Here is a 25,915-nt window from a genome sequence, read left to right on the forward strand (position 1 = left end):
ATAGCCCCAGTTTAAAAGGTCTGAAGTTTTTTAGATAGAAATTAGAGCGAGAAATGCAAAAAATTATTTTCTAGTTTATTCACTAAAGCATTGTTGAACACTTAATAAATGGTATCAAGATAATTTGTCGTGTTGTCCACACAACCTGTTGAGATATATCTTGCAAGTATTACATCAAACACTTGGCAAGTACAAAAGGACCCATACAAAACATTCGGATCATCCTCAAAGACCTTCACAGGTATATTTTTTAAATTCCAAATGGTCCTGAAACCACCTAGATTCCAATGTGCATTCGTCTATGCTCGTTTTTGTATATTATGTTTATCTTTCATTTGATCATCCTTTGTTTTTTTCGTTCTAACAATTGAAAGTTACCGTAAGTAGCAGAAAAAAGAGTTTAAAAAAAATCATTCTTGAAACAAACAAAGAAAATAAAATAATGTTAGAGAATATGGAGTTATTGTGTATGAGAATATGCCAATATGGTAATCACAATTCCACTTGGAGATTCGATTCCTTATTCTCCTTTCATTTTGTCAATACTCCCACAATCCACATGGAGATTGATACAATGTGACGTCATTTATTCTTAAATATGTTTAGAACCTTTGAATTTTGATTAGTTTAGATCATTGAATTGTCATTTACTACTACAGTTTAGTGATATTCTTCTTCACTTGTAAGTGAGAGGTCTTAGATTTGATTCTCACCAAAAGCGAGTTTGAATCACATTATTACTAACTGTGAGGCTAAATTCACCTCCTCTTTTTAGTTTAGATAATACCACTTGCTCAAAATAATAATAATAATAAATAAATAAATCTTCGAATTTTAATTAGTTTAGGTCCTTGAAATGAAGGAAGTAACTTCCATTCCAAGAATACTTTACACTATATTTTGATGAAAAAATTTAAGATTACTAAGGAATTTAAAAATGACCGAAATTGAAATGACGAGATTTTATTTTCTAGAATTTGTAAATTTTCTTGTTTGGCTAACCTAAAAGAACAATAAAATTGAATACGGAATTTGTTATTTTTAAATTCTCAATCATAGAAATTGGGAAATGACACCTATTTACATGGAATTTGAACTTGAGAATTGGAGGTCCCAAATTCTAAGTTTTTTTTCCACGCGAAAATTCTAAATTTTTATGTTTATGAATCCAAACAAAGAAATTGGTGCATGTCAATTTATAAATTCTAATTTTTATCAAAATTTCAAGTTTATTTCCCTCATCCAAGTTTATAGTAAAATTAAAATGTTTAATTATTTATTTCCTTCTCCTTTTACCCAATTTACGTCACATTGTTTTTTAGTACTATACCTGCTTCTTACTTCTTTTCTTAAATCTTTGACGTTAAAATAGTTATTAAATGGGTGATGGAAAGAATGATATTCAAATACGAAACCAGATGACTTGCTAAGTTAGGGTATAAATACGACCATCTGTAAGTATGATTTGTTAATTTATCTTGGTGATATAATTTATCAATTAGAATTAGACATGTGTGGTTCACAAATATGTTGATGAATTTTACGAATAATTTATGTCGTTTCAAGTGAAAAAGGATTAAAAATTCACAATCTGAACTATATAGTTTACATTATAAGCAAATTGAACTACATACCTCTTGACGATCCTTTTACGTCAACTTAGTTTCGCTAATTTTTTGCCTTACTTGGTGAATAAATAAGGTTAAAAGAATTAGAATTAGACGTGTGGTTTGAAAATACGTTGAGGAGCTTATTTATAATTGTATTTCGTTTCAGGTAAAAAAACTAAAAATTCACAATCTCAAATACATAATTTACATTTTAAATCAATTGGGTTTCAACTATTTAATATTACGATCTAGTAGTATTTATCTTTACTTATAGTAAGAAATTTTAGGTTTGATTATCGTCAAATGCGAATTTGAACAATATTAATTATAGTTTATTGTGAAGTTAAGATAATATTTTTTTTAAATCGATTGAGTTACAATCTTCTTAACAATCCTTTTAGGCGGCCCTAGTTACGTAGACTTTTTGGCTTACTTGGTGAATGAATAAAGTTAGTAGAATTTTATAACTTATTCCATGTTGAATGGGGCGGTGACAAATCCATGATCTATATATCTGCTTCCTGAATATTCACGATTTTGACGTTGTTGTTGCAGTTACGTGTCCTGCACTTCCACAAAAAGCCATACGCTTCCTTGTGACTCGCCGTTTCACAAAGTTATCCAAAAAGACACTCAATAGTCAAAACTTCAAAAGATATATCCACCCCTACTTTTCCTTTTGTTTTTTCTTTTTTTGGAATTCTTGGATATTGGAGTAATTTCATGATGTATTTAAGAGTCGTTCAGAAGTGCAATTAAAATAAATGAAAAAGTTTTTATTCTTTAGTTTTAAAATCATTTAAAGTGTTGTTTTCTTCATTGGTAAGTAAGAAGTTTTATGTTCGATTTTCGTCAAAGACAAATTTGACCACATTATTGTTATCTGATTGGGAGGCAAAGTCTACCCCTCCCCTTAATGTAGATAATATCATTTGTTCGAAAAAAAAAAAAAAAAAAAAAAAGCACTAGTTTTCGACGTATTTAGGGCTCGTTTAGAAGTGCAATTGATATAATTGAAAACACTTTCAAAGAAAATGTTTTTGTGTTCCAAAAACATTAAAACATTTGAAGTGCTTCTTGCAACAAACACCAGTTATATGTTTTTTTCCAGGATATACTTCAAGTTTTTTTCCAAGATTCATTTGAATATTTACTGAAGATTGGTTCCAAAAATATTTTTACCAAACACGTTTCTTCAGCTATTTTAAAAGTATTTCCAAACGAACTATTAAACACTATCTTTGTCGGGGTGTTATTATTTGTTAACATACTAAAAAGTGGTTTTTAACCTTTTTAGAATGATTTTGGCATTATTATTGTACTCTTGGCTTGGCTCTTAAAAGCGAATCAAAAAATTGAAAAGCAAATAATTGAGATATCTTCAATATCTAGAATATGTTCTTCAACTTTTAGCCCTGAAAAATGAAAGAGAATAAATTCTTGATATCAATCACTTATGTAAACATCCAAGCATCATTTCATTTCAATTTAGAGAAAGCTAATAAAATTATATTCTTTTTAAATATGGTGCAAAATCGACTTAGATAATAATCACAATGCGACATGTTGACATAGTGTTTTATGAGCTCATTTAAATTAGGAAACTTTAACAAAAAACCATATTTTTACACTAAAAAGTCAATCCTGGTACTATTCACTTTATCCTTTATTTTGATTTTATCGTTAAAACTTAAAGTTTTCAAGTTATTTTCATTAGTTTTCTTTTTAGATTGTAGCACTAGTACAATTGTTATTAATAATATTAATATCTAAACTTAATATGAAAAAGATCAACCTTATGTCTGGTATGGAATGCATAACGCTATGTTAGCTAGCACATCATGTGGTGTTACATCCACTTACAATAGTTTTGGAGTCATTCTATGGCAATGAATAATGCAATGTTAAGAGGCACACTTTCATAATGGTTGAAAGTATTTTTGGTGAAAATATTTTTGGAATCAATTTGTAGTAAAATTACATGTGAATCCACTTTATTGCTTCATGTAAGGAGCACATAATTGATACTTTTTATAGAACACTTTAAGTGCTTTTGCAAACCAAAAAAATATTTTTATTAAAAGCGATTTCAATCATTTTTAAAATAGTTCTAGGTGACTCAACATACGCACAATAATCCCAAAGCCTATAATGTTATAGGACAACAAAAACAGAAGCCTTTACCGTGTTTTTAGTAAGAGGTTTTTGAGAAAAAAAGAAGTACGATATTCATTAGGATTGATATAGAATAAGTACAAATAGTAGGATATGGTGCATATTTAATGGCTGAAAACAGAAGCATCTACGATGTACCTGAAACCTACATCTTGAAAAGCATTTGGAGTGCTTATTCCAAGAAACACATAAATGATGCTTCTTGCAGAATGCACTTTAAGTACTTTTGGAACTCAAAAATATTTCTCGAAAAATATTTTCAGTCATTTTAAAAGAGTTTCCAAACGAGCCCTAAATCGTTAATTGTTAGCAAGAAGAAAGAAACCTCAATGGTTTCCCCTGGAAAAAAAATGTTAAACTAACTAGTTCTTGGTGGTTTGACAAAAAAAAAAAAAAAAATCTAGTTCTTAGTGTAATGAGGGGGCGTTTGTTTGCCCTCACTAACTCGGACTGGACTGGACTGGACTAGCTATTAGTCCAATACTGTGTTTGTTCCATGCTGGGACTAACATTAATGAGACTAAAGGGGACTAGCATGGACAAAACCCTTCACTAAGAGGTCTTAGTGAGACCCCCCAATAACCATGGGACTAGCTAAGACTATCCTCTATTTCTCGTCCTTGTCATGCTCAACGACCACTCCCGACAGACTCCTCATCATCGTCGGTCACCTAGATCAATCATTAACTTCCCGACTCTCTTTTAGATCCATTTCACAACCAACTTTCACATAAAATATACCAAATTGAAGCTGGGAGTGACAAGATTACGATTTTACTTGAATTGAGGCCAAAATGTGGTCGAATGTGGCCGGAAAATGGCCTGGAAGTCTCGGCCTGTTTAGGCTTCTTCAAATCCATGACAAATTCAAGCATGCAAAGCTAAGATCTCGGTCCAGGGATGGTGATGAATTTTTTGGTGGTGCTAACTTCATCCAATTTAATGAGGGTTGGCCAAAAAACACATCGGGAAACCTGCAACTCGTCGGGAAAATTGGAGCCGTGAGGTTCCGTTCGAACAACGCATAGCTAGAGAGGGAGGGAGGACAGAGAAATAGAGACTGGAATCAATAAGGAGTTTGACCAATAATGAGAAAGAGACATGAATTGAGAGGTCTGAGAGGAAAAAAAGAGGGAGAGGGTTGGACGATGAGAGAAGAGGAAAAGAGTGGGACGGAAATGGTAGGAAAAGATGGAGAAAAAGATAAGATCATAATAAAATATTAATAATTTATATATTAAATAAAATAATATTAGAATTTGTTATTATCCAGCTTCTTAGTCCAATACTGCACCAAACGCTTCACTAAGTTAGTCCAGTTTAGTCTAGTCTAAGCCAGTCCAGCTTAGTCCTTGAAGCTAATCCAGTCCGAGATAGTCCGGCGCAACAAACACCCCCTCAGAAATTATAAAAAGTTCCCAATAAGAATCATATTCACACTTACTTTGTTGATAAACAATATTCGAAAGGGAAAGAGTTTTTAAAATCGATTCCATGAAAAATAGGATGATGCTAAAGAGATTATTCACTCAAATCATATTATGTAAACCACATAATGTAGCGGGTTACGATTCGACTTCCTTTTTAAACCATTATAAATTGAAACTAATCATCTACCGTTTCATCATGTATTTTACAAAATATAATTTAAAAAAATAATTCCTTAATGTTTTCCTAAAAACCGTACTTTTCTCATCATTCATTTCATTTTCCATGGTGTCAAACATCAAACAGTTATCCAAAAAAAAACATTAAACCAGGTCAAATTATGTCAATTTCTTTCTTTGTCTCAAATATATTAACGTTAAACGTCATAATTAATTTCCTAATCTCACCCAATCAATGCCAGCGATTACACAAGAGATCATGGCCCCAACATCCAATTAAATTAATTATTTGTTTTTTTACCTTAATCCAGCATCCTCTACAAGATTCCACTCTTTAATCCCAGATTTTTTTCTAATCCCAGATTTTGACCTAAAACAAAAGCAGTCACCAATCACCGCCCGCCGCCTCCTCCTCCGCCTCCGTAACTTTACACCCTAGTCCTCGCCATCACTCCGCTGGTGGACATGTGAGTCTCCGAACCTTCACAAAGCCCCACCCCCACCCGAGATCGCTCCACGTGTCAGATCTGGTCCACCCCGAAACGCTCTTTTTAATTTCTTTACGTTTTTTAATCATTTAATTATTCCAAAATTTCAGTTACTCCCTCTCTCAGAGAGAGAGAGAGAGAGAGAGAGAGACTTTAAACCGCCTTTTTGCTGCTTCTTCTTCTTCGTCCTCCTTCCGGAAAATTAATTAATTAAATTAATTGTTTGATTAAAGTAATCGCTGGCGACTGGCACCATTAGCGATTCCTATATATTGGTCTTCTTTTCATGCTTTTGCTGCGGTACCCAAAGATCTTCACGCTTTCCAGCATTCCCCCCACTTCTTCTTCCTCCTCTGCCTCGTGTACTGCGCTGTCGTTTGACAGCCCTAATTCGCTTGCTTCCATGGCCAAGTGCATACTGGTCACCGGCGGTGCCGGTTACATCGGCAGCCACACCGTGCTTCAGCTTTTACTCGGCGGCTTCAAAACCGTCGTCGTTGATAATCTCGACAACTCCTCCGAAGTCGCCATTAACCGCGTCAGGGAACTCGCTCGTGAATTCGGCAAAAACCTCTCCTTCCACAAGGTTTGGGTTTTGAATTTTTGTGTTTAATTTTGATAATCGGGTGATTGTTTGTTTAATTTGATCAGTTGTAGTTTCGAATTTTCAATTGGCAGAAACCGACACTCTTGGTTTTTGGACTGAATATTTATACCCAAGTTTCAGAAATTGGTATTTTAATTGGCTTGGATAAACAACAAAAATATATACAATTGGGTTACTTTTAATTTTCTGTTTTGGTGGGTATTTTTGGAGAACTGTAATTCTGCTTTCTGGGTTTCCAAGTTTGTGTTTTTATATTTGAAAATTTGGGAAATTTATGAAATTTCGTGATGTTTGTGACTTAATATAACTGCTGAGAAAGTTATGCAGAATTGTGGTATCATATTAGATAGACATACTGTTTCATTGATTCATGGATGATCATGATTTCTCGTAACTCTGTTTCCAATCCACCTGCAGCTGGACCTCCGAGACAAAGCGGGACTCGATAATCTCTTTTGTTCAACACCGTAAGCGTCTTCACCCGAAAAGCGCCATCAATCTTGATTTTGCCATCTACCATTTGGTGTTCCTGTTATAACCTCTCTTGTTCGTCTCTCCAAATTGCAGATTTGATGCTGTCATACACTTTGCTGGACTCAAAGCAGTTGGTGAAAGTGTTCAGAAACCATTGCTTTACTATAACAACAATTTAATTGGGACAATTACTCTGTTGGAAGTCATGGCTGCCCATGGATGCAAGAAGGTTCTCTTTTATGTTCCTTCAGCCTTGATATAATGTTGATTGCATATACCTTGTTTATCATTTTCAAGTTCCCAAATTTGATAGATAGTGAGAATTTTTAAATGCAGATTTTGGATGTATATGATCGTTCATTGACACGGTTTTCTCATACTTTGAATGTTTTCAGCTTGTGTTCTCATCTTCAGCAACTGTTTATGGTTGGCCGAAGGTGGTCCCATGTACAGAAGACTTCCCACTTGGTGCAGCGAATCCTTATGGACGAACGAAGGTATAATATGGCCATAATAATGTACATCTAGTTCAAAATGTCTGGTTATGTTCTCAGTGAGAGCATCACTAGCAGTTTCTTGGTTCATCCCCTGTATATGTTTCTATGAGGTCTAATGAAATGAGGTTATCTTTCAGCTTTTCATTGAAGAAATTGCTCGAGATATTTACCGCTCAGACTCTGACTGGAAAGTCATATTGCTGAGATATTTCAATCCAGTCGGTGCACATCCTAGTGGCCTTATTGGTGAGGATCCCCGTGGGATACCAAACAATCTCATGCCGTTTGTGCAGCAAGTTGCTGTAGGCAGGCGTCCAGCCGTGACAGTGTTTGGAACTGACTATAATACCAAGGATGGTACTGGGGTATGTATTCATTTTAACCTTTTGCTTTAAGCAAATTTTTTCACGTCTGCACTAACTTGGTTGGGCTATATATCCGAATTTATATAGATGCTCAGTTTACTTTATTACTTGAGATATATCTCGAATGCTTCATCTTTGTTCTGGTATTGATTAATCATGAATTATGGAGATTTAGGGTGGTATCATTTGGCTTTCCTATTTGTCTTACGCTGAATACTTTTGTTGGAGGTTTAATTCTGATGATGTTTGTTCCATTTCAGGTACGTGATTATATTCATGTATGTGATTTAGCAGATGGTCACATTGCTGCATTGCACAAGTTAGATGAGGATACTATGGGTAGGGGTTCTACATCACCATTTTCTTTGTCTGTGATACTTGACTTGTTTCTGTTAGTTTGACCCGGAGATTATTTTATGCAAGACCACACCCTCAAACTATTTAATATGTCTTGCCTCAAATGTGATTTTTTGGTGTTTATTTATCTCATGCTAATGTGGTTCAGACAATTTCAATATAGAACTTTTACATTTTATTTTGCTTTTGTTTCACATAGATGTTGAATCTATTAACACACTCTATTAATCCACAGGTTGCGAGGTGTACAATTTAGGAACGGGTAAAGGAACATCAGTCTTGGAGATGGTTGCAGCATTTGAAAAGGCATCTGGAAAGGTTTGTTCTTGCAAATATTTCCATTTACTTCCCTCGTTGTCCTTCTGATTCCTAGAAACATATCCATGCTTAGAAACATCGGTTGTTGTATTGATTTCTGGACCCTAATCTGTTATGAACATTGTACTGCATGTAAAATTGGGGTCTCATTATGCGAAGTGTGTTCTGAACATCACTGTAATCTTGTTTAGGATAGGGGTCACTTGTGTCTGCAGAGTCAAATATTTTGTATCAAATTGGACAGAAGTTTGGATAACGTTTCAGAATTTTGACATGAGATGGTTACCTCAGTGGTTTCTAGCTTTGTCCATCTGACAAGAACTTTTTCGTTTCCTTTTATTAGAAAAATTCAAACCTAAGACTACACACACTCAAATCACTCAACCACCCTCAACCCCCTGGGAGCCTAAGAATGGCTATTCTAATTAAGCGAATACTAGAATTTATACAGTTGGAGAATATCGTGTTCAATTCTTTTGATTGATTCACTCTTTGTAAGAATCTCGGACCTTGTTCCAGTTCCACAGTATACAGAAAAGGCTTTTATTATTTTGGTTATGTTTGACCTTTTTTATTATTTTGGTTGAGCTTATTTGTGTGCTGGTTAATATTTCAGAAACTTCCTGTTGTCACGTCTGGGAGGCGTCCTGGAGATGCGGAAGTTGTCTATGCATCGACAGAAAAGGCGGAGAGAGAGCTGAACTGGAAGTGAGTACCTAGCGTTTGTGAAAAATTTATCCAGTGTGCCGCAAACCCTTATACATTTGTAATTACCTTGCAGGGCGAAATATTCCATTGACGACATGTGCCGGGATCAGTGGAACTGGGCTAGCAAAAATCCATATGGCTATGAAACTTCAGACTCTAGTAATTGAGAGCTGATAGTTTCATGTGCTTTATATGTTAGTTTAGTGTTTATCGACAGTGGAACTAGACTAGCCAAAAATCCGTATAGCTTTGGACACGCGGACTCTAAGCAACTGAAAGGTGATAGTTTCATATGCTTTATATTTAGGTTTAGTGGTCGTCATCTCTCACCCTCGATGTAAAGGTTAGTGGCCTTGCAGAGATTAGGTTCTTTCTCATGAGCTTCGTTCGCAGATCTTTAGGCGGTTGGTCACTGCGGTGTTGCGATTGTGGCCAATTAATGTTATGTTTTGGTTTTACAGTTTTACTTGATCATCACAGTTTTAGTAGTACAGTTCTAACCAATTGCTGTTACTTATGCTCCTACATGTATTTTGAATAATAAGGTCATGAGATCGGACCGCTTTTTACCGTTATTTGCAATACATGAATTCGGAATGTCCAGAAGAGACCGTGTTGTTAGAACATATATGCTTTTTCTTTGTCATCTCTCTGTTGTGTGCCTGGGTTCCTTCATCCTTGCGCGATATTCCACTAGATATTTAAACCACGAAGAGGCGGATTGGAGCATGTTAGTGAACAAACTATTCTGTACTGCTTGGCTACCCTTGTTTGCAGTAAAGAAAATATTGGCTGTTTAGCGTTGGGCAACTCACCTTGGTCGTACTTCTTTTCTCAAGTTAAGTTGGAAAATGCTCGGAGTTCGAATTCATGTCCGTCATTTTCGAAATCAAATTAGGTACACTATTAACTGCAGTGTATAAAAAATTTGGTGGTTCTGAAGCAATAGAAAACACAATAAAACAGACCCAAGAAACTTGTCTGATCTTTAAACCCTTGGCCAAGCAGAAACAAGTGACCGCTCATTCCTTCCAATGGGGGATCAGCCTGTTGCGTGATGGCATCATGGCACGCCCGGAAGCAACACGAACACAACTAACTGGTACATGTAGAAGTACATGTACCAATGGGCTGCATTCGCGCTGCTTATGTGTGTGGCACCGTGAATTTGTGTACGCTACGTTTACTATTCTGTATTTGTAGTTTTGTATTATATTTGAGTGTATACATATGTTAAATTAGAGAGGATAAAAACTTTGGATCGTGCTATTCACACACCCATTTTAGCTATTGATCTTCTAAAATTCATTTAATTCGATCGTCAAAAATTAAGAAAGGTGTGAGAAATAAAAAATGCTTTTTAGCCAAAATGGTCCCTGAGATTTGCATAACTCCTTACCTTGGTCCCTGAGATTTCAAATCAATAGAAGTGGTCCCTAAGATTGTTCACCATCCATCATTTTGGTCATTTCGTTAAAAACTCCGTTAAGTGTCTAGGAGCTCTTGGCTGGAAGTTTGGGCAATTTTCAAAGCTTCGTAACTCAATCGTTTCTTAACCAAATTCGACCCACAATATATCAAAATGAAGATAGGAAAGTGTAGAATAAGATTATACCATTTGGAAGTCCAATGGTTGCCGGAGATGGTCAAAAAATAGCCTCAAAGTTGACTGGTCCGAGGGTCCGAGGGAAAACTAGAAAACTCGTTGGAAACTGGGCAAACTTTAAACGTTCATAAATTCTTCAATACTCAACGAAATTAAGTGATTCAAAAACGAAAAATCGTACTTCTCGACGAGATGAAGAGAATGATATCTTTTTCAGTGGCCAAATCGTCGTGGTTTGGCTGGAAAACGGCTCAAAAATGGCTAACTTGAGACCAAGACAGCTACTTTCGAGCAGTTTTCCGGCCAAACCAAGGAGAGTTAGCCGCTGAAAAAGATATCATTCTCTTCTTCTCATCAAGAAGTATGATTTCGTTTTTGAATCACTTGATTACGTTGAGTATTGAAGAAGTTATGAACGTTTAAAGTTTGCCCCAGTTTCCGACGAGTTGTCCAGTTTTCTCTCGGACCAATCAAATTTGAGGCTATTTTCTGACCATCTCCGGCAACCATTGGGATTCCAAATAGGTATAATCTTATTCTACACTTTCCTATCTTCATTTTGATATATTATGGGTCGAATTTGGTTAAGAAACGATTGAGTTACAAAGTTTTGAAAATTACCCAAACTTCTGGCCAAGAGCTCCGGGACACTTAACGGAGTTTTTAACGGAATGACCAAAATGATGAATGGTGAACAATATCAGGGACCACTTCTATTTAAAATCTCGGGGACCAAAGTAAGGAGTTATGCAAATCTTAGAGACCATTTTAGTTAAAAAGTGAATAAAAATGAATATGTGGATATCACTTTTCAAAACTGTTTACAAAGAATTTGGGATCCAGCGTAGGAGAAAGGCCTAGTGACCTTGGTGTGGTACGTCAAATGTGTGGTTCTGGACAGCCCACCAAGTAAAGGGTGTGTTTGTATCATGTGCTTTGCAAAACAAGATATTTCTGTGTTGAATAAGTCTTCGTCAAATAGACCTTCATCTGTGTTTGTATCATGTGCTTTACAAAACAAGATATTTGTGTGTTGAATAAGTCTTCGTCAAATAGATCTTCATCTAACGATGATGAAGTTATAAAGTCAAAGCGTCTTTTTTTGGTAAACTCAATGCAGACTTATATGACACATGTATATTGTCGTAGTAGTTTCTTTACCAATGAATTAAAGACGTACAATTTTTGTTCACATGTCATTGTTTTATTGATACGGGATATCACGCGTCGGTGTACTCATGTCATATAAATTGCTCTCGTTAACGTGGTAGGAATGGACCTTATAAGGCCAACGGGTATTTTCCAACTATAATATAACCATTTGTTAACAATTCTTCCATGCTGATGTGGCAAGAGATGAGCCCACACTATAATATAAACGAGGTAAATTCAAACTAAGATGCAAAGAGTGAACAACACTCTTCCAAACTAGTAGATATGGGGCATGTAACCCATCATTTGGGAACATGGCTAGACCTGTAAATGGGTCGGTTTTATTGGGTTTGGGTCGGGTTGAACCCGACCCATTAAGTTAACGGGTCATCCGAATCTAACCCTGTTAAGCTAACGGGTCACTCGAACCCGACTCGTTAACAATTATTATTATTATTATTATTATTTTGCATAGAGTTTATTTTTTGTTGTTAAGACGACTGAAATTACTAAAACATCCTCAACTAATGGGTGCTGATGGGTTGATCCAAAGTGATCCGTTATTTAACGAGTTCACCCGTTAGCGACCCGACCCATTAAGCATCTATCCAAATACTAATATTAACGGGTCGGGTCCAAAATGTCAAGTCTAAACATGGCTACATATATAAGTGGGATACAAATACGATTTCATATCAAAAAACATATACAAATAGTTATGAGTATTGCATTGAAGTTTGTGTTTGGAATCGCATTGGACAACTCGATTTTAGTGTGGCAGTATTTCGTTCTATAAGTTTGAAGATGCTCGAGAGTTCAAAATTATGTCTCCCATTTAAATTAGACAAATATCTGAACTGAATGAGTGGATTAAACGAATCTTTTAACTAAATTAGCATATCATATATGATTTAAACATTACAAAGGAGGTATTAACAAGAGACGTTTTCATGGGACTTGGCATTGTGCCGTTGGGTTGGAGTTTGAATATAGCATGCACTTGAACTTCCAAAAAAAGGGGGGATCTTCCTTCTTTATTGTCCAAAATAGAGCACAAATTCAAATTCACATAGAGATGAATTGGAATTGAAAAGATTTTTTTCAAGTTTACTCTCATTACATTAAGATTTTTTCATACTTTATTGAATTTCATATGTTTTCTTAATGATTGTTATGCTTTCCAAAGGGTGATAGTTTCTTATGCTTTATATTTAGGTTTAGTGGCCTTGTAGAGATTATGCGTTGTTTTATTAGTATAAAGTAGTTAAAGAGAAATTCTTGTGTGCGGACAACTGTACCACGTCACCAATACTTGAGAATCTCTCATGTCATGGCCGTCGGCCAAGGCCCCTTGCAGTTTGTTTTGGTTAGTTCTTGATTCTTGTTGAACCTTTGGCCGACCGTCTTCCAAAAAACTGGGTTCCTTCGTCTTGTGGCCATTGCATGCTGCGTCTCTCTTATGATTCAATGTCATTATTTGACTTTTGTTGTCTAGCAATTTATTTTTTATTCGAGCAATATTCTATTGGAAAACTAAAGTACAAAGATGTGAATTCAAACAATTTTAGACTAGTCGGCTGCATCAAGGTATATAAAATAAAATAAGAATATTGGTAGTGTATAATTTGACAATTCGCTATTAACTTAGTAATAAGTTAAAACCACAGTCTTTTAGTACAATCTGATAGTATTTATTTTCATTTAGAAATGAGAAGTCTTACATTCAAATATTATGAATGACGAATTCGATACCAAATTGGACTATCGATTATATAACTTAATCGAAATATCGCAACGCATTAATGGAAAATTCAAACATAGAAAGAATGTTCGTTAAAAAAAAACAAACGAAATTAGAGAAGGCAGAATGATTGTGTATGGAAAAGTGTGCCCACCGGTTCAACAATAGTACGATATGATTCAAACTCCAACACTGGTTTTGGCGCCCTTCAATTGAAATCCTTTTTACTTTTTAGTGTTTGATATCCTTATACAACAACTGGTAGGGATTTTGGTAGGGCAAGTAAATTTCGATGTTCTTCTTTGTTGGTCAATCTTATGTTATCGTTTTAATATCTCAAGATCGTTCTGAGAAAAATGACTTAAGTTTGTACACATTGAAAAAAAAAATGTGTCTAACAAAATGATAATCGAAACTAAGACATTTCATTTATAAATGAAAAAAATATCATTATGTCGTAATACTAAATGATTGTTGACATTTTTAACATGATATTAGAATGATGTGGATGACGAGAGGAACAAAAATTGTTAAATGAGTTATAAGATGTCCAATGAATCTTGTAAATGTGTTATTTATTTATTTTTAGGAAAACTAATGAAAATAGCTTGAAAATTTTGAGTTTTAATGAAAATGACAAAATAAAGGGTAAAGTGAATAGTACTATGATTGATTTTTTTAGTGTAAAAATGTGATTTTTCGTTAAAATGAACAGTACCGGAAGTTTTTCGTTAAAATTCTCTTTATTTTTATGTTAAACGATAGATTTGTTAGGTCAGATGTTAGATTAGAAAGTCGACGAGATTCGAACCCATGTTGTGGTGTAATGACAACACTCCTTTCCACCACTGTGGTAGATGATCACTTGCCTTGTAAGGGTTAATTACAACAATAACCATGAACTTGTCACCAAGTTTTATTTGTGCTCTAATTTTTTGTTTATTTTTCTGTATTGTTTTTAATGTTAATAACTTAGGATCCGTTTAATATTCTATTTTAATACTAAGTAGTAAACTATGACTCTAAGAGAGGTATTTTTAAGTTGAATATTAAGATCCAAAAACTTTTTTGGTTGGGAAATAAAAGTTGTTTTTGAACTTTTAAATTTAAAGGGGAAAGAAAAAGACCAATTGAAGTTGACGGGCAAGAAGTTAATGATCACACACCCTTCCTCTTTTCTACTGAGTACCAATTTCCTCTTCTCGTGACCTCCATTTTCATAAAAAGGATTGAAATAGAGGATCAAGAGAGAGAGACAGAGAGGAAAGAGGGGAGAGGATCAATTCGAATAGGGAGAGTAGAGTAGTAGGGTGATAGTTTGGTTCAAATATCGTAGATGTTAAGTTCAATACGAATTTATTCCCGCCATTCTTATGTCGTTGTATAAAAATATTATATATATCCCAAACCGGCCTTTATTTTCCTTAGGTCTTCCACCGTCATTTACGTAAGTTTGACTCAATTTTATCTATTAATCGTGCGACTGATCTATTTATTTATTTTTCTTATATTTATGATTGGCTTATTCACTTTTATTTCTGTAAAGTAATTGATCATGTGTTTAATATATTAAACTTAATAATTGAAATTGCTATCATAAAACTCAAAATTTTCCAACTCATTATACGAGTTTAATTTCTATAAAATTAGAATCAGGCTCAATTTTCCGACCTTACATAAAAAAACATAAATTCCCAAAAATAAATAAAAATAAGAAAATGTCCAACCCACAAGTAGTGGAGAGTGACACGGGAACGCGGATCCAGCGAGTCGAGCCGAGTCGAGTCGTGTCGAGTTCAGGTTCAATTCAACGCAACGCTGAGTCGTTCATTCCCATTCGCACCGCACTCTCACCCGTCGCACTTTCATATCACTTTCCTTTTAAAACACAAACACATTTCGAAATTTCAAAGCTAACTCTCTCTCTCTCTCTCTCTCTCTCTCTCCTCGCCCGTCGTCATCGTTTCCACCGCAGATCTAGGTCTCTGAACGTCAAAGTTTCGAGCTCGCCTCAGATCCAGGCGATCTGATTCGGACGCCGTAGTCGTCGCCGCCGCCGCCAACTTCCGAAGCCAAGAATGGAGAACCTGATCTCATTGGTGAACAAAATCCAGAGAGCTTGTACTGCTCTAGGTGACTATGGCGAAGGTAGCGCATTACCGACTCTTTGGGACTCTCTTCCCGCCATCGCCGTCGTCGGTGGCCAGGTCAGCTCCCGATACCTTCAATCTTACCTCTACGATTGATTCATGCATATGAATTCTGGTTGTGTTTTCAATCGCTCTGTAGCTTAGATCTTAATTGTGTATTTAGGAGTGCTGATTATGGCGATTTGGTTTAATTGCATGAACTCTGCTGCACAAATTGGTGCGGAGTTGTAAATTAGTTTGATTTTCACAGATCTACAAAAATTTGGATCCAAAGTTTGAAACTTGAAACTAGGTTAATTTGGGGCAAAAATGAAAATGAGAAAATAAGGCATGTCAAATACAATAGCAAATTGGAGAAGAAAAAGTAGAGAGAACGGATTTATTTTCATTTGATGGTATATATAATGTATCCTTATGATTTTGTTCTGTCCTGCAGAGTTCCGGGAAGTCTTCTGTCTTGGAGAGCATTGTTGGGAAGGATTTCTTACCACGTGGTTCTGGTAAGTTTATCGAATCCCGAGCAATCTTAGTTATTTGTGTGAATGGTTGTCTGTTGGTTGGTGATATTTGTTTAGTCGTTCAGTGTAGTGACTTCAATTTCTTAGATGTTCTTGCGGTGTTAGTTCTCGTGTAGGCACTTTGTTAACATGGAATATTGTTCTTGGGTATTTTTGAATGGGAAATAATTGCAGGAATTGTTACTCGGCGTCCACTTGTCTTGCAACTTCATAAGATTGATGAAGGAAGCAGAGAATATGCGGAATTTCTCCATCTTCCAAGAAAGAGGTTCACTGATTTTGGTAGGTTTCTTTCTCTTCATTCTAATTCCTGTTTGCATTTTTGTTGCAATGTGACAAATGCCACTAAATTTTCTTGGTATCCAGAATTTTCTGTAAAGATTCCGCATCTTAGATGATTTTCCCCGTATGAAAATTTCAAAATTATATCACAAAGAAGAAGACTTTGTGACCCAGTATATTTTATATATGTTATTTTGTAAATTTACACACAGAGCTATCTGCATATGTATTTCATTTTAAATAATTACCATCTGTGCAGCTGCTGTGAGAAAGGAGATTTCAGACGAGACAGATCGAGAAACCGGCCGCAGTAAACAAATCTCTAGCGTTCCAATTCATCTTAGCATATATTCTCCTAATGGTAAGATAAGTGATCTTTGACTTGTTTGCTTCTTTTTATTTTAATTGGCGGTTTATAGTTACCTAAAACTTGGAGCATCATGGTTTAGGGAATGGGAATGAGAATGTGGTGCTGTCATGTATCTTGGAACATGGAACAATTGGGGTAGACTCAAATTAAATTTCATAGACTGTTTGATTACTAGTTTGAATGTGATAAGACAATCCTAGGTCAAATGTCTTTTTATAATACCAGCCTTTCTCCCCACTATATATATCAGTTTGCTGAAGTCTTGTACGTATTAGTTTCACATTTCTTTTCAAAACGATATACAACAGATAAAGTGGAATGATGTTTCTACTTGGTCCACTTTTAAAATATTAAGGCCTTGGGCCTCAGCTAATTAAATTTGAATATCAGGGAATGAGGTCCAGAATTTCCTTTCTTTAATACGTCCGCAGTATAATATTTTCATGTAATGTAGTTTTATGTATGCATATTTTGATCTTCTCTTTTACTGACGTATCAAGTTTATATTTGTTGATTCTTGGCAGTTGTCAACTTGACACTTATTGATCTTCCTGGGCTTACAAAAGTGGCTGTTGGTAAGTTTCATGGATCTCATAGATTTGGCAATTATTATGTGGGCGCTTTATAAGCATCTCCTAACAACCTTTCTTGGGAATGTAGAGGGTCAATCGGAAAATATTGTGCAAGACATTGAAAATATGGTTCGCTCCTACATTGAGAAGGTAATATCCATTGGAATGTTTTCTTTTTCAAAATTTTAATATGCTGAACCATAGTCTGATAAACATTTTTTGCAGCCCAACTGTATAATTCTAGCTATTTCACCTGCCAATCAAGATCTTGCTACATCTGATGCAATTAGGATCTCTCGCGAAGTGGATCCAACAGGTAACCCTAATATTATTTTCTATATATTGTAAGTATTTCTCTTGCTACATTTCATGTTCTTGTGCATCATGCTTTCTAAGAAAAGGTTCAGCTAATCAAGGAATTGTTATATCAATATACTGAAATGTGATATCTTGTAGTGGCCACAATTGACCACCATATCTTGCAAAAGTACATAGGAAACTTAGATGTGGAAGGATTCAGTATGTTCCCTTTCTTTTTGCAGGGGAGAGGACACTTGGAGTCTTGACAAAGATTGATCTTATGGACAAGGGTACTGATGCAGTTGACGTAAGTTGGCCTAGTATCTTGTTTTAAATGTTTGAGACTGGATAATTCGGTAAACAACCATTAAGCTAGCAAGTATAAAGTATTAAAGAATCATGGTTTATTGTTCAAAAGATCTTTCTTTGACTTTTTTAAAGTCCAGAAAAGTTTTATTTATAGCTACATATTTCAAGAATCGTTTAGGATAGAGGTATCTTGGCTGATTCATATCCATCCATATGAAAAGTTTTATCTAGTCATACATTTTCTTGGTTTTGTTATGAGTGTTCAAATATACCGCAAGTCCTTAAAGTCCATATCTTCAACAAGTTACCTCGTTTTGGGATTTTCTTTATTTAGTTTTTTATGGAGTACTAGACTAAATTATGACATACATACAACAGTGTCCAGTCCAGATCATGGTTGCATATAAAGTTATAAACATACGTATTTAATCTCTTTTTGAGTCACAATGAGTAGCAAATCTCATATTTTTATATCCTGACTCCTCAGTTTCTTTTCCTTTTTGGGTTACTTAGATATTGGAAGGAAAGTCATATCGGCTAAAGTTTCCTTGGGTTGGGGTTGTGAATCGCTCACAAGCAGATATTAACAAGAATGTAGACATGATTGCTGCCAGGCGTAGAGAACGTGAGTATTTTTCTACCACCCCAGAATACAGGCACCTTGCTCCCAGAATGGGTTCTGAGCATCTAGCAAAAATGCTTTCTAAGGTAGGAAACTGATACCCTACTTCAATCTGATTTCGGTATACTATAACAAGAAAGTTAGTAGCTCCTTTGTATTTACCGTTGGATTAATCTTGATCGCCTTCACTAAATTCTTGTGATGGTTACTGTTGCAGCATTTGGAAACTGTAATTAAGTCAAAAATTCCTGGCATCCAGTCCCTTATTAGCAAGACTGTTGCTGAACTTGAAACTGAACTGAGTCGTCTTGGAAAGCCTATTTCTGCTGACGCTGGAGTAAGTTTGCTTTGTTTTTCATTGAATCTTTTGAAATGTCTTGCTTTTAAAATCAAAGTGATTATGAAGATTGACCTCTATTTTTTAACTTTTACAAGAGTTGCTGCTGATTGATTTATTTGGCCTTGCAGGGTAAACTATATACCATCATGGAGATTTGTCGCTTTTTTGATGGGATATATAAAGAACATCTTGATGGCGTGTATGTCTCTACCACAATAATCTTTTACAATACTGGTGCTTGGCTCAATATTTATTTTGTCTGTTATGATTTAATAGTCTTAATACTAATATGTTCTTATCCACAGGCGTCCAGGTGGTGATAAGATATACAATGTTTTTGATAATCAGCTTCCTGCTGCTCTGAAAAGATTGCAATTTGACAAGCAGCTTTCAATGGAAAATATACGAAAGCTCATCACTGAAGCTGATGGATATCAACCTCATCTTATAGCTCCTGAACAAGGTTATCGTCGTCTCATTGAATCCTCTGTAGTTAGCATAAGAGGTCCTGCTGAGGCAGCTGTTGATGCGGTATGATTATAGCTTACCTTTCCGTCTGTGCAAAATGTTAGTAATTACTTTATCACGCTGCTTGTGCTAAGATGAGTTATTTTGAATTTTTCGTTATACCAGGTTCACATCATTTTGAAGGATCTGGTTCACAAGGCTATCAGTGAGACTCCAGTATGTTCACAATCATGTTTAATTAGTTCTTTCATTGATTTTTCTGTCCTTTTGTTATCTTTTGGTGTTAGTCTCGTTTTACTGTCCATTTCCTCGTTTATGTTTTTTGTTTTCATCTTGTATTAACGCTGCCCTCATTGTCTTACAGGAGTTAAAGCAGTATCCTGCTCTCAGAGTAGAGGTTACAAATGCAGCTACTGAGTCGCTTGAGAGAATGAGAGAACAAAGCAAGAAGGCAACACTACAGCTAGTTGATATGGAATGCAGTTACCTGACAGTTGATTTCTTCCGTAAACTTCCCCAAGACATTGACAAGGGCGGAAACCCATCGCATTCACTTTTTGATAGATACAATGATTCATATCTCAGGCGGATTGGTGAGTCTCATGAATTAAAAATTAGGATCACTTGTATTCTATGGAGGTTTACACATTGCTATTCTTTTCTATTGGACCAATATCTAGACACCTTATTCTGTTGGTAAATTCTTTGCTCGTAAAAAACAGGGTCTAATGTTCTGGCGTATGTCAATATGGTATGCGCAAGCTTGCGTAACTCCATCCCCAAGTCTGTGGTCTATTGCCAAGTTCGAGAGGCAAAACGAAGCTTACTTGACCATTTCTTCACTGACTTGGGAAAACTTGAGGTAACTAAAGATATCCTCTACCCGTCTTTGCTAGTTGTCCCTTTGTCAAAAATTGACGGTCCTTGTAGAGAGAGATGCTGACTCTGGATTAACTCTGAATTTTTTGAACAGACAAAGCGGCTGTCGTCGTTACTGAATGAGGATCCGGCAGTAATGGAGAGGCGTACTTCCCTTGCAAAGAGGCTGGAGCTATACAGGAGTGCTCAAGCAGAAATGGATTCAGTTGCTTGGGCGAAGTAGATGTGTGTGCAGCACATCAGCTATACCTTTCGAACGTGGATTTTGTCGAGATGGCCACACGATTCATTCATTTACGATTTTGTTGTAATGGTGGGAAGGAAGGCGGGTTCGGAGGCATTTTGTTTATTTTTATTCATGTACTAACGAGTTGGTGTGAGGTGATAGCCATCTTTCACTTGATATCGCTATGCTTGTTTTTCAGCTGCAACATTTCTATAGTATATATGATTTGCTTCTGATGTGCCATTTTTTCAACTTGCTTAGCATGCCTGTGGTGCAAGTTGGGCCTTTTAACGAACAACACTCCGTTGTCCATTAAAAATGTGTGGGATTCGAACTTAGGTGCATAGAAAAATGGAAGTTTAAACCAAACTCGGCAAGAAGAGCAGTCGGAACTTGAACCACTACTGATGTTTTAGGCCAACTATCAATTTTCACCATTTTTTTTCTTTTTCAAACGATAAATTTTGTTAGATTATATATTAGATTAGTTATCGACGAAGTTTGAACTTGCGTCATTTATTTCCATCATTGTGAAATCGACACCCTACGAAACAAAGAAAAACCTTCTCCACTTTTCAGTGTAGCAAATTTTTTTCTATGGTATGTATCTTTGAATTGTACAAAAAATTGACGGTTAAATTTTTTATTCCTTCCAAATGGTTAACTCAAGGGATTTGATTCTTATTTACGCTAGGTGAGATCAAGAGCTCAATTGCGGGTGAAGCCTTAGTTGTCGCTGGTGGTAGAGGAAAGGCTTTTAGTGGGCCAATGAACGATGAATCTTAGGAGATTAAAGATTGAGAAAGCTTTTTCAACATATGGAGATCTTATTGACTTATGCAACAGTTAAATTTTGCATAAACACGTATTACTTAACGATTCGTCCCGCTTCCTACGCTCCTTATTTATCTTCATTTCATAAATGACATGGGTCCATGACAAATGCGAAAAGTAAGCTTCGTTGGCCGCTGCGGAGAGGGGAGGGGGAGCGAACGACGTACGGTTGAGAATATAACTACTATACCTTTGACCCAACGACGTACGAGGAGGAGAAAACAACACAGAGACAAAACAGGTCAAGCCAAGCGGGTCGTTTCGACAAAGCGGACCAAGATTTCAAAAGCGGGTTTGACAGTTTGAACATCCAAACCCGACCCAAAGGAAGCTTCGGATCTCATATTATTCCGATTCCCGATTCTGTATAAAGCAACAGACGCGGACATTTCAACGTTCGAATCCACCAGCCGGCTCAGCCCTCATAGGAAACATCAAATAACCCCCTCTTTTTTTTTCCAACATACAACCGGTAAAATCTCGTTTATTTTCTTCAGGTACGTTTTTTTTAATCTCCTTTATTTTCCAATTATTTATCTGCCCAGTTTAGCACATTTTAATTGTACGTTTGCCTCTCTGCCGATGCTGCTTCTTTGCTTTTTTGTTTTGCATTTTCTGGGATTTATCTGTATCTGAGAAATTGTGACAGATTTTTGTTTAAAATTTTTGATTTGATGGGTTAGGCGATGATTTTCTTCTTTTTTTCTTGGTTTTTCGATAGTTTTCATTGTTCCTAATCAGTATTATTTTCAAAATTATGTAAGTTAATGGATGTGGTCAGATCTTAATCAAATTAGACAAAAAGTATGAAGCACGAATTGGGTTCGTACTGTTGTCCATCTCAATTTCTCTGTAGTGTATTTCGTGCTTTTGATTTAGTATTCAAGTTTTTGTATCAATGAGTAGTGACTTTTTCCTTGTGGAATTGTGGAATGCAGAACGGGGAGAGTGACGTATGGCGTAAATGGCCTCGGAGAGGGAAAGTTTCGACCTTTCAGGACCATTGCACCTAACTTCCATTGACTGGTAAGATCGTTGCACCTAAACCCTTAAACTCTTAACGACTGCACCTAGCGTATGGTGTAAATGAATCTGATATTCGTTTATATCATTACGAAAATGGTATGGAGCATGTTTTTAATGGATTTGTATCTTAAGATGATAACATAGCTACATGAAGATGGATTGTGTAGAGCTAGTTCCTTGTTATGTGGAGCAAAATGTTTATTAGATTATGTTAATCATCGATCATAATCTCACAATTGCGATTATCACTGAAGGAGTTCTATTTCGACGTCAGGGCAATGCCCTTCCAAATTGTCAACATGTTTTAATTGCATCCTTGTTTGAGCACCTCGACTTTTATCAAAGTGAAAAGCAAATATAGATGAAAATGTGAATTTTAGTCCTTATGTTATGGTTCTCTCAATGTCAATTACTGACTATACAAGAAGTTCAATATACTGGCTTGTGTGTTCTTGGTTGAGATTGGTACTCGATGTGTTCTTTTATATCGCATGTAGTCTATCTGCACAATTTATGTAACTTGAGCTGGCACTCAGACACCCGATTATGTCATATTATTCACATTTCCACGTTCTGGTATGTAAGATCTGCAAGTTGCTTTCTATCTTACACAATAAACTTCCAATTGTACAAAGCTCATGCATGAAAATTAAATTGATTGTGTACTAGTCTATCCGTTATCAAGGTTGGTCAAGATGAAAATTGCTTCTATCTAGAATTCCACTGCTTCTAGTACTCTCTCTTAGAAGCTACCATTTCCTTCTCTTTGAATTTGAAAGATGATATGGGATTTTAAATATGTGCTATCCTATGCAGGCAGAACACTCAGCATCGAAGATCTGTTGCTGCTTGTTTGGTTCAGGGTGTCTACATTCTTGAACGGGACCGCCAAGAGGAAAGAGAAAGGCCCCAGGCCCTTGCTCCTCCTTGGTGGGAGTTCTTCCATTTTAAGCTGCTCCGTAAGCTTGTGGATGATGTTGGTTTCTCTATCTTTGGTGCCTTATACGAGTTTAAACCTCCACCGTCTCTTTGTAACCGTCCATCGGAAGGAAGCCCTTGTTATGTGATTGCCTTCCGAGGCACCTTAACGAAGTATGACTCAGTCTCACGAGATCTTGAGTTGGATGTTGAGGTGATCCGAAATGGACTTCACAGGACATCTCGCTTCGAGATTGCTATGCAAGCTGTCCGAAATATGGTTGCTGCGTCAGGTCCTTCAAATGTTTGGTTAGCTGGCCATTCCTTGGGGTCAGCCATGGCAATGCTTGCTGGAAAAACTATGGCTAGCTCTGGCAATTATCTCGAATCTTTTCTCTTCAATCCGCCATTTGTGTCGGCCCCAATAGAGAGGATTCAGGATACGAGAGTGAAGCATGGGCTTCGGTTTGCAGGCAGTGTGATTACTGCTGGACTCACTCTTGCTATGAAGGCTAAACAGCAGCAACAGCAACAACAACAACACAGAAGTCAACCAGAAGACGAACCATTCACTACTATGGCTGCATGGCTCCCAGGTCTATTTGTCAATCCAGCTGATGACATCTGCTCTGAGTATATAGGGTATTTCGAACATAGGAAAAAGATGGAGGACATTGGAGCAGGAGCCATTGAGCGGTTAGCAACCCAGAACTCTCTGGGGGGTCTACTAATGCACGCAATGGGAAAGCAGGCAGCACCCGAGCCGCCATTGCACCTCATTCCTTCTGCAAATCTGACTGTTAATTTAACCCCTTCCAGGGATCTCAAAGAAGCCCATGGAATTCATCAGTGGTGGAGAGACGACCTGCAATTGCTTTCTGAGGTCCACAGATACAAATAGCGTTTCGGTATTTTGGTGAGCAGTAAAGTAGCAGCCTCCAAGCTTGTTTACATCAACCAATAGTTTGGAAAGAACAAAGCAAAGAAATGAGGAAGAAGAGCAATTGCAGGTTGAAGAGTCTCTCTATACGAAGGGTATCCTACATTACTCAAATGTGAAGCGGTTTACTTAACTGTTCAGCAATCGGAGCAAGTTGAAATGATACTGATGTCATATAAGTTGTTTATTCATTTACCTTAATCGCACCGTGACGGATATTGATGATTACTAAAATGCCATTGTTCTAGTACATCATAGTAAACGTGAAAGTTTGCATTCGAGATTCGTTGTTCTAGAGTTAATATGCAACTCCTATTGGGACCCTCCGTCGTGTCGATGGCTTCTCATTTGTCCGGACACAGACACATCCCTTTTACCGGTTGGGACCCTCCGTCGTGGCGTTGGCTTCTCTGTTAACCAGACACAAAGTGACACGTGAGTGACAAGGCAGATAATCACATACGACCTTTCCTTTTTACTGTTTTTTACCGCGACAGTGTGCAACAAACAAGGAAATAGTGAAAAAAGCAATCTCGATTCTCAATGCCAATTCGTCTACTGTCTATTGTTTGGCTCTCCATTCAACTCTGCCAATTTGTTATTTGTTTTTCAATAATACTTGGCTATTAAAAAATAATGAGAATTCTTAATTAAAATTCTTAGTATTTTAATTACATAGTTTTGTGTTTGTGATCAGAACCGTTTATATTATAAATCACACTATAAAAATCATCTATGTAAAAAATAAATTAAAACTAAGGTCGTTTAATCAATTTATTGTAACAAATACATATATGGTTCGTAATGCTTTTACCAATATCGTTCATTTGTTTTTAAATAGTTTGATGACTAAATGACCTTAATTTTAATTAATTTTTTGCAAATGTAATCTTTATAGGATAATTTATAATATTAACAGTTCTGATTATAAACACGAAGTTCTATAAATTGACAACAAAAAATTTTGAAAATTTTTGAGTCGGAATTCCTAATCATATTTGAGTAGCCAAATATTGTTCTTGTTTCTCTCTTTAGTTAAATCAGTGATGAATTCACACCCCACACCCTACTACTACATAATAATAAAAGACGTGTTTCCAGAATTACCATTCCACGTAATACAATATATTATAACGATATTTCAAACTAATTAAACATTATTATGTACAAAAGTTATTAGGCACAAATGAGATTCTTTACTTGATGATTGGGACCTTGGAGTTGGGACCCATAACCCAAAATCTGTGCCTTAAGGAGACAGATTCTCTGCCCTCCCACTTCTCGTGCTATCTTGTTTGTGTGGTCACGGTTAAGCTATGTCAATATTTTATATTACTATTTCTTTTTGTCTTATTATCTCTATAAAAAAAAAATATAAAATGTTAACGTGACTTAACCGTGACCACATAAAACATGAGGCATACCTTCCTGCCTTAAACACCCCAAATAATTAATT

General features: G+C 36.1%; 3 protein-coding genes across 4 annotated transcripts; all 3 read left to right on the forward strand.

Moving 5' to 3' along the window:
* Window positions 1–5,986: 5,986 nt before the first annotated feature.
* LOC137711206 (UDP-glucose 4-epimerase GEPI48-like) lies at window positions 5,987–9,812 on the forward strand. The gene is made up of 9 exons (XM_068450417.1): window positions 5,987–6,466; window positions 6,905–6,954; window positions 7,055–7,190; window positions 7,357–7,458; window positions 7,596–7,823; window positions 8,084–8,162; window positions 8,416–8,498; window positions 9,115–9,206; window positions 9,280–9,812. The coding sequence occupies exons 1-9, from the start codon at window positions 6,167–6,169 to the stop codon at window positions 9,371–9,373; spliced, it is 1,164 nt and encodes a 387-aa protein (XP_068306518.1). The 5' UTR covers window positions 5,987–6,166; the 3' UTR covers window positions 9,374–9,812.
* Window positions 9,813–15,607: 5,795 nt separating this feature from the next.
* LOC137710367 (dynamin-related protein 5A) lies at window positions 15,608–20,974 on the forward strand. The gene is made up of 16 exons (XM_068449323.1): window positions 15,608–15,912; window positions 16,292–16,355; window positions 16,548–16,655; window positions 16,915–17,016; window positions 17,550–17,600; window positions 17,686–17,747; window positions 17,823–17,913; window positions 18,140–18,204; window positions 18,720–18,914; window positions 19,046–19,165; window positions 19,297–19,367; window positions 19,474–19,699; window positions 19,802–19,852; window positions 20,001–20,229; window positions 20,359–20,498; window positions 20,610–20,974. Exons 1-16 carry the CDS (start codon window positions 15,784–15,786, stop codon window positions 20,736–20,738), a joined length of 1,833 nt encoding a protein of 610 aa, XP_068305424.1. The 5' UTR covers window positions 15,608–15,783; the 3' UTR covers window positions 20,739–20,974.
* Window positions 20,975–21,812: 838 nt separating this feature from the next.
* Window positions 21,813–24,904, forward strand: LOC137711324 (GDSL esterase/lipase At4g10955-like). Of its 2 annotated transcripts, none has more exons than XM_068450554.1 (3): window positions 21,813–22,072; window positions 22,514–22,601; window positions 23,418–24,904. In XM_068450554.1, the coding sequence occupies exons 2-3, from the start codon at window positions 22,540–22,542 to the stop codon at window positions 24,418–24,420; spliced, it is 1,065 nt and encodes a 354-aa protein (XP_068306655.1). In that variant the 5' UTR covers window positions 21,813–22,072; window positions 22,514–22,539; the 3' UTR covers window positions 24,421–24,904. The 2 variants fall into 2 exon arrangements, with proteins under 2 accessions (XP_068306655.1, XP_068306656.1); XM_068450555.1 differs by having other exon boundaries at window positions 21,813–22,047.
* The last annotated feature ends 1,011 nt before the right edge of the window (window positions 24,905–25,915 follow it).

This window comes from Pyrus communis, chromosome 12, assembly GCF_963583255.1.
Source record: "Pyrus communis chromosome 12, drPyrComm1.1, whole genome shotgun sequence".
NCBI classification, from domain to species: domain Eukaryota; kingdom Viridiplantae; phylum Streptophyta; class Magnoliopsida; order Rosales; family Rosaceae; genus Pyrus; species Pyrus communis.

Bases quoted from the DNA above. Each gene is read 5' to 3' on its own strand.
- LOC137711206 (XM_068450417.1), top strand. From the start codon at position 6,167: ATGCTTTTGCTGCGGTACCCAAAGATCTTCACGCTTTCCAGCATTCCC. The intron at 7,824-8,083 runs GTATGTATTCAT...GTTCCATTTCAG, and splicing joins ATACCAAGGATGGTACTGGG to GTACGTGATTATATTCATGT. The intron at 8,499-9,114 runs GTTTGTTCTTGC...TTAATATTTCAG, and splicing joins TTGAAAAGGCATCTGGAAAG to AAACTTCCTGTTGTCACGTC.
- LOC137710367 (XM_068449323.1), top strand. From the start codon at position 15,784: ATGGAGAACCTGATCTCATTGGTGAACAAAATCCAGAGAGCTTGTACT. The intron at 15,913-16,291 runs GTCAGCTCCCGA...TCTGTCCTGCAG, and splicing joins TCGCCGTCGTCGGTGGCCAG to AGTTCCGGGAAGTCTTCTGT. The intron at 19,853-20,000 runs GTATGTTCACAA...ATTGTCTTACAG, and splicing joins AGGCTATCAGTGAGACTCCA to GAGTTAAAGCAGTATCCTGC.
- LOC137711324 (XM_068450554.1), top strand. From the start codon at position 22,540: ATGGCCTCGGAGAGGGAAAGTTTCGACCTTTCAGGACCATTGCACCTA. The intron at 22,602-23,417 runs GTAAGATCGTTG...TATCCTATGCAG, and splicing joins CACCTAACTTCCATTGACTG to GCAGAACACTCAGCATCGAA.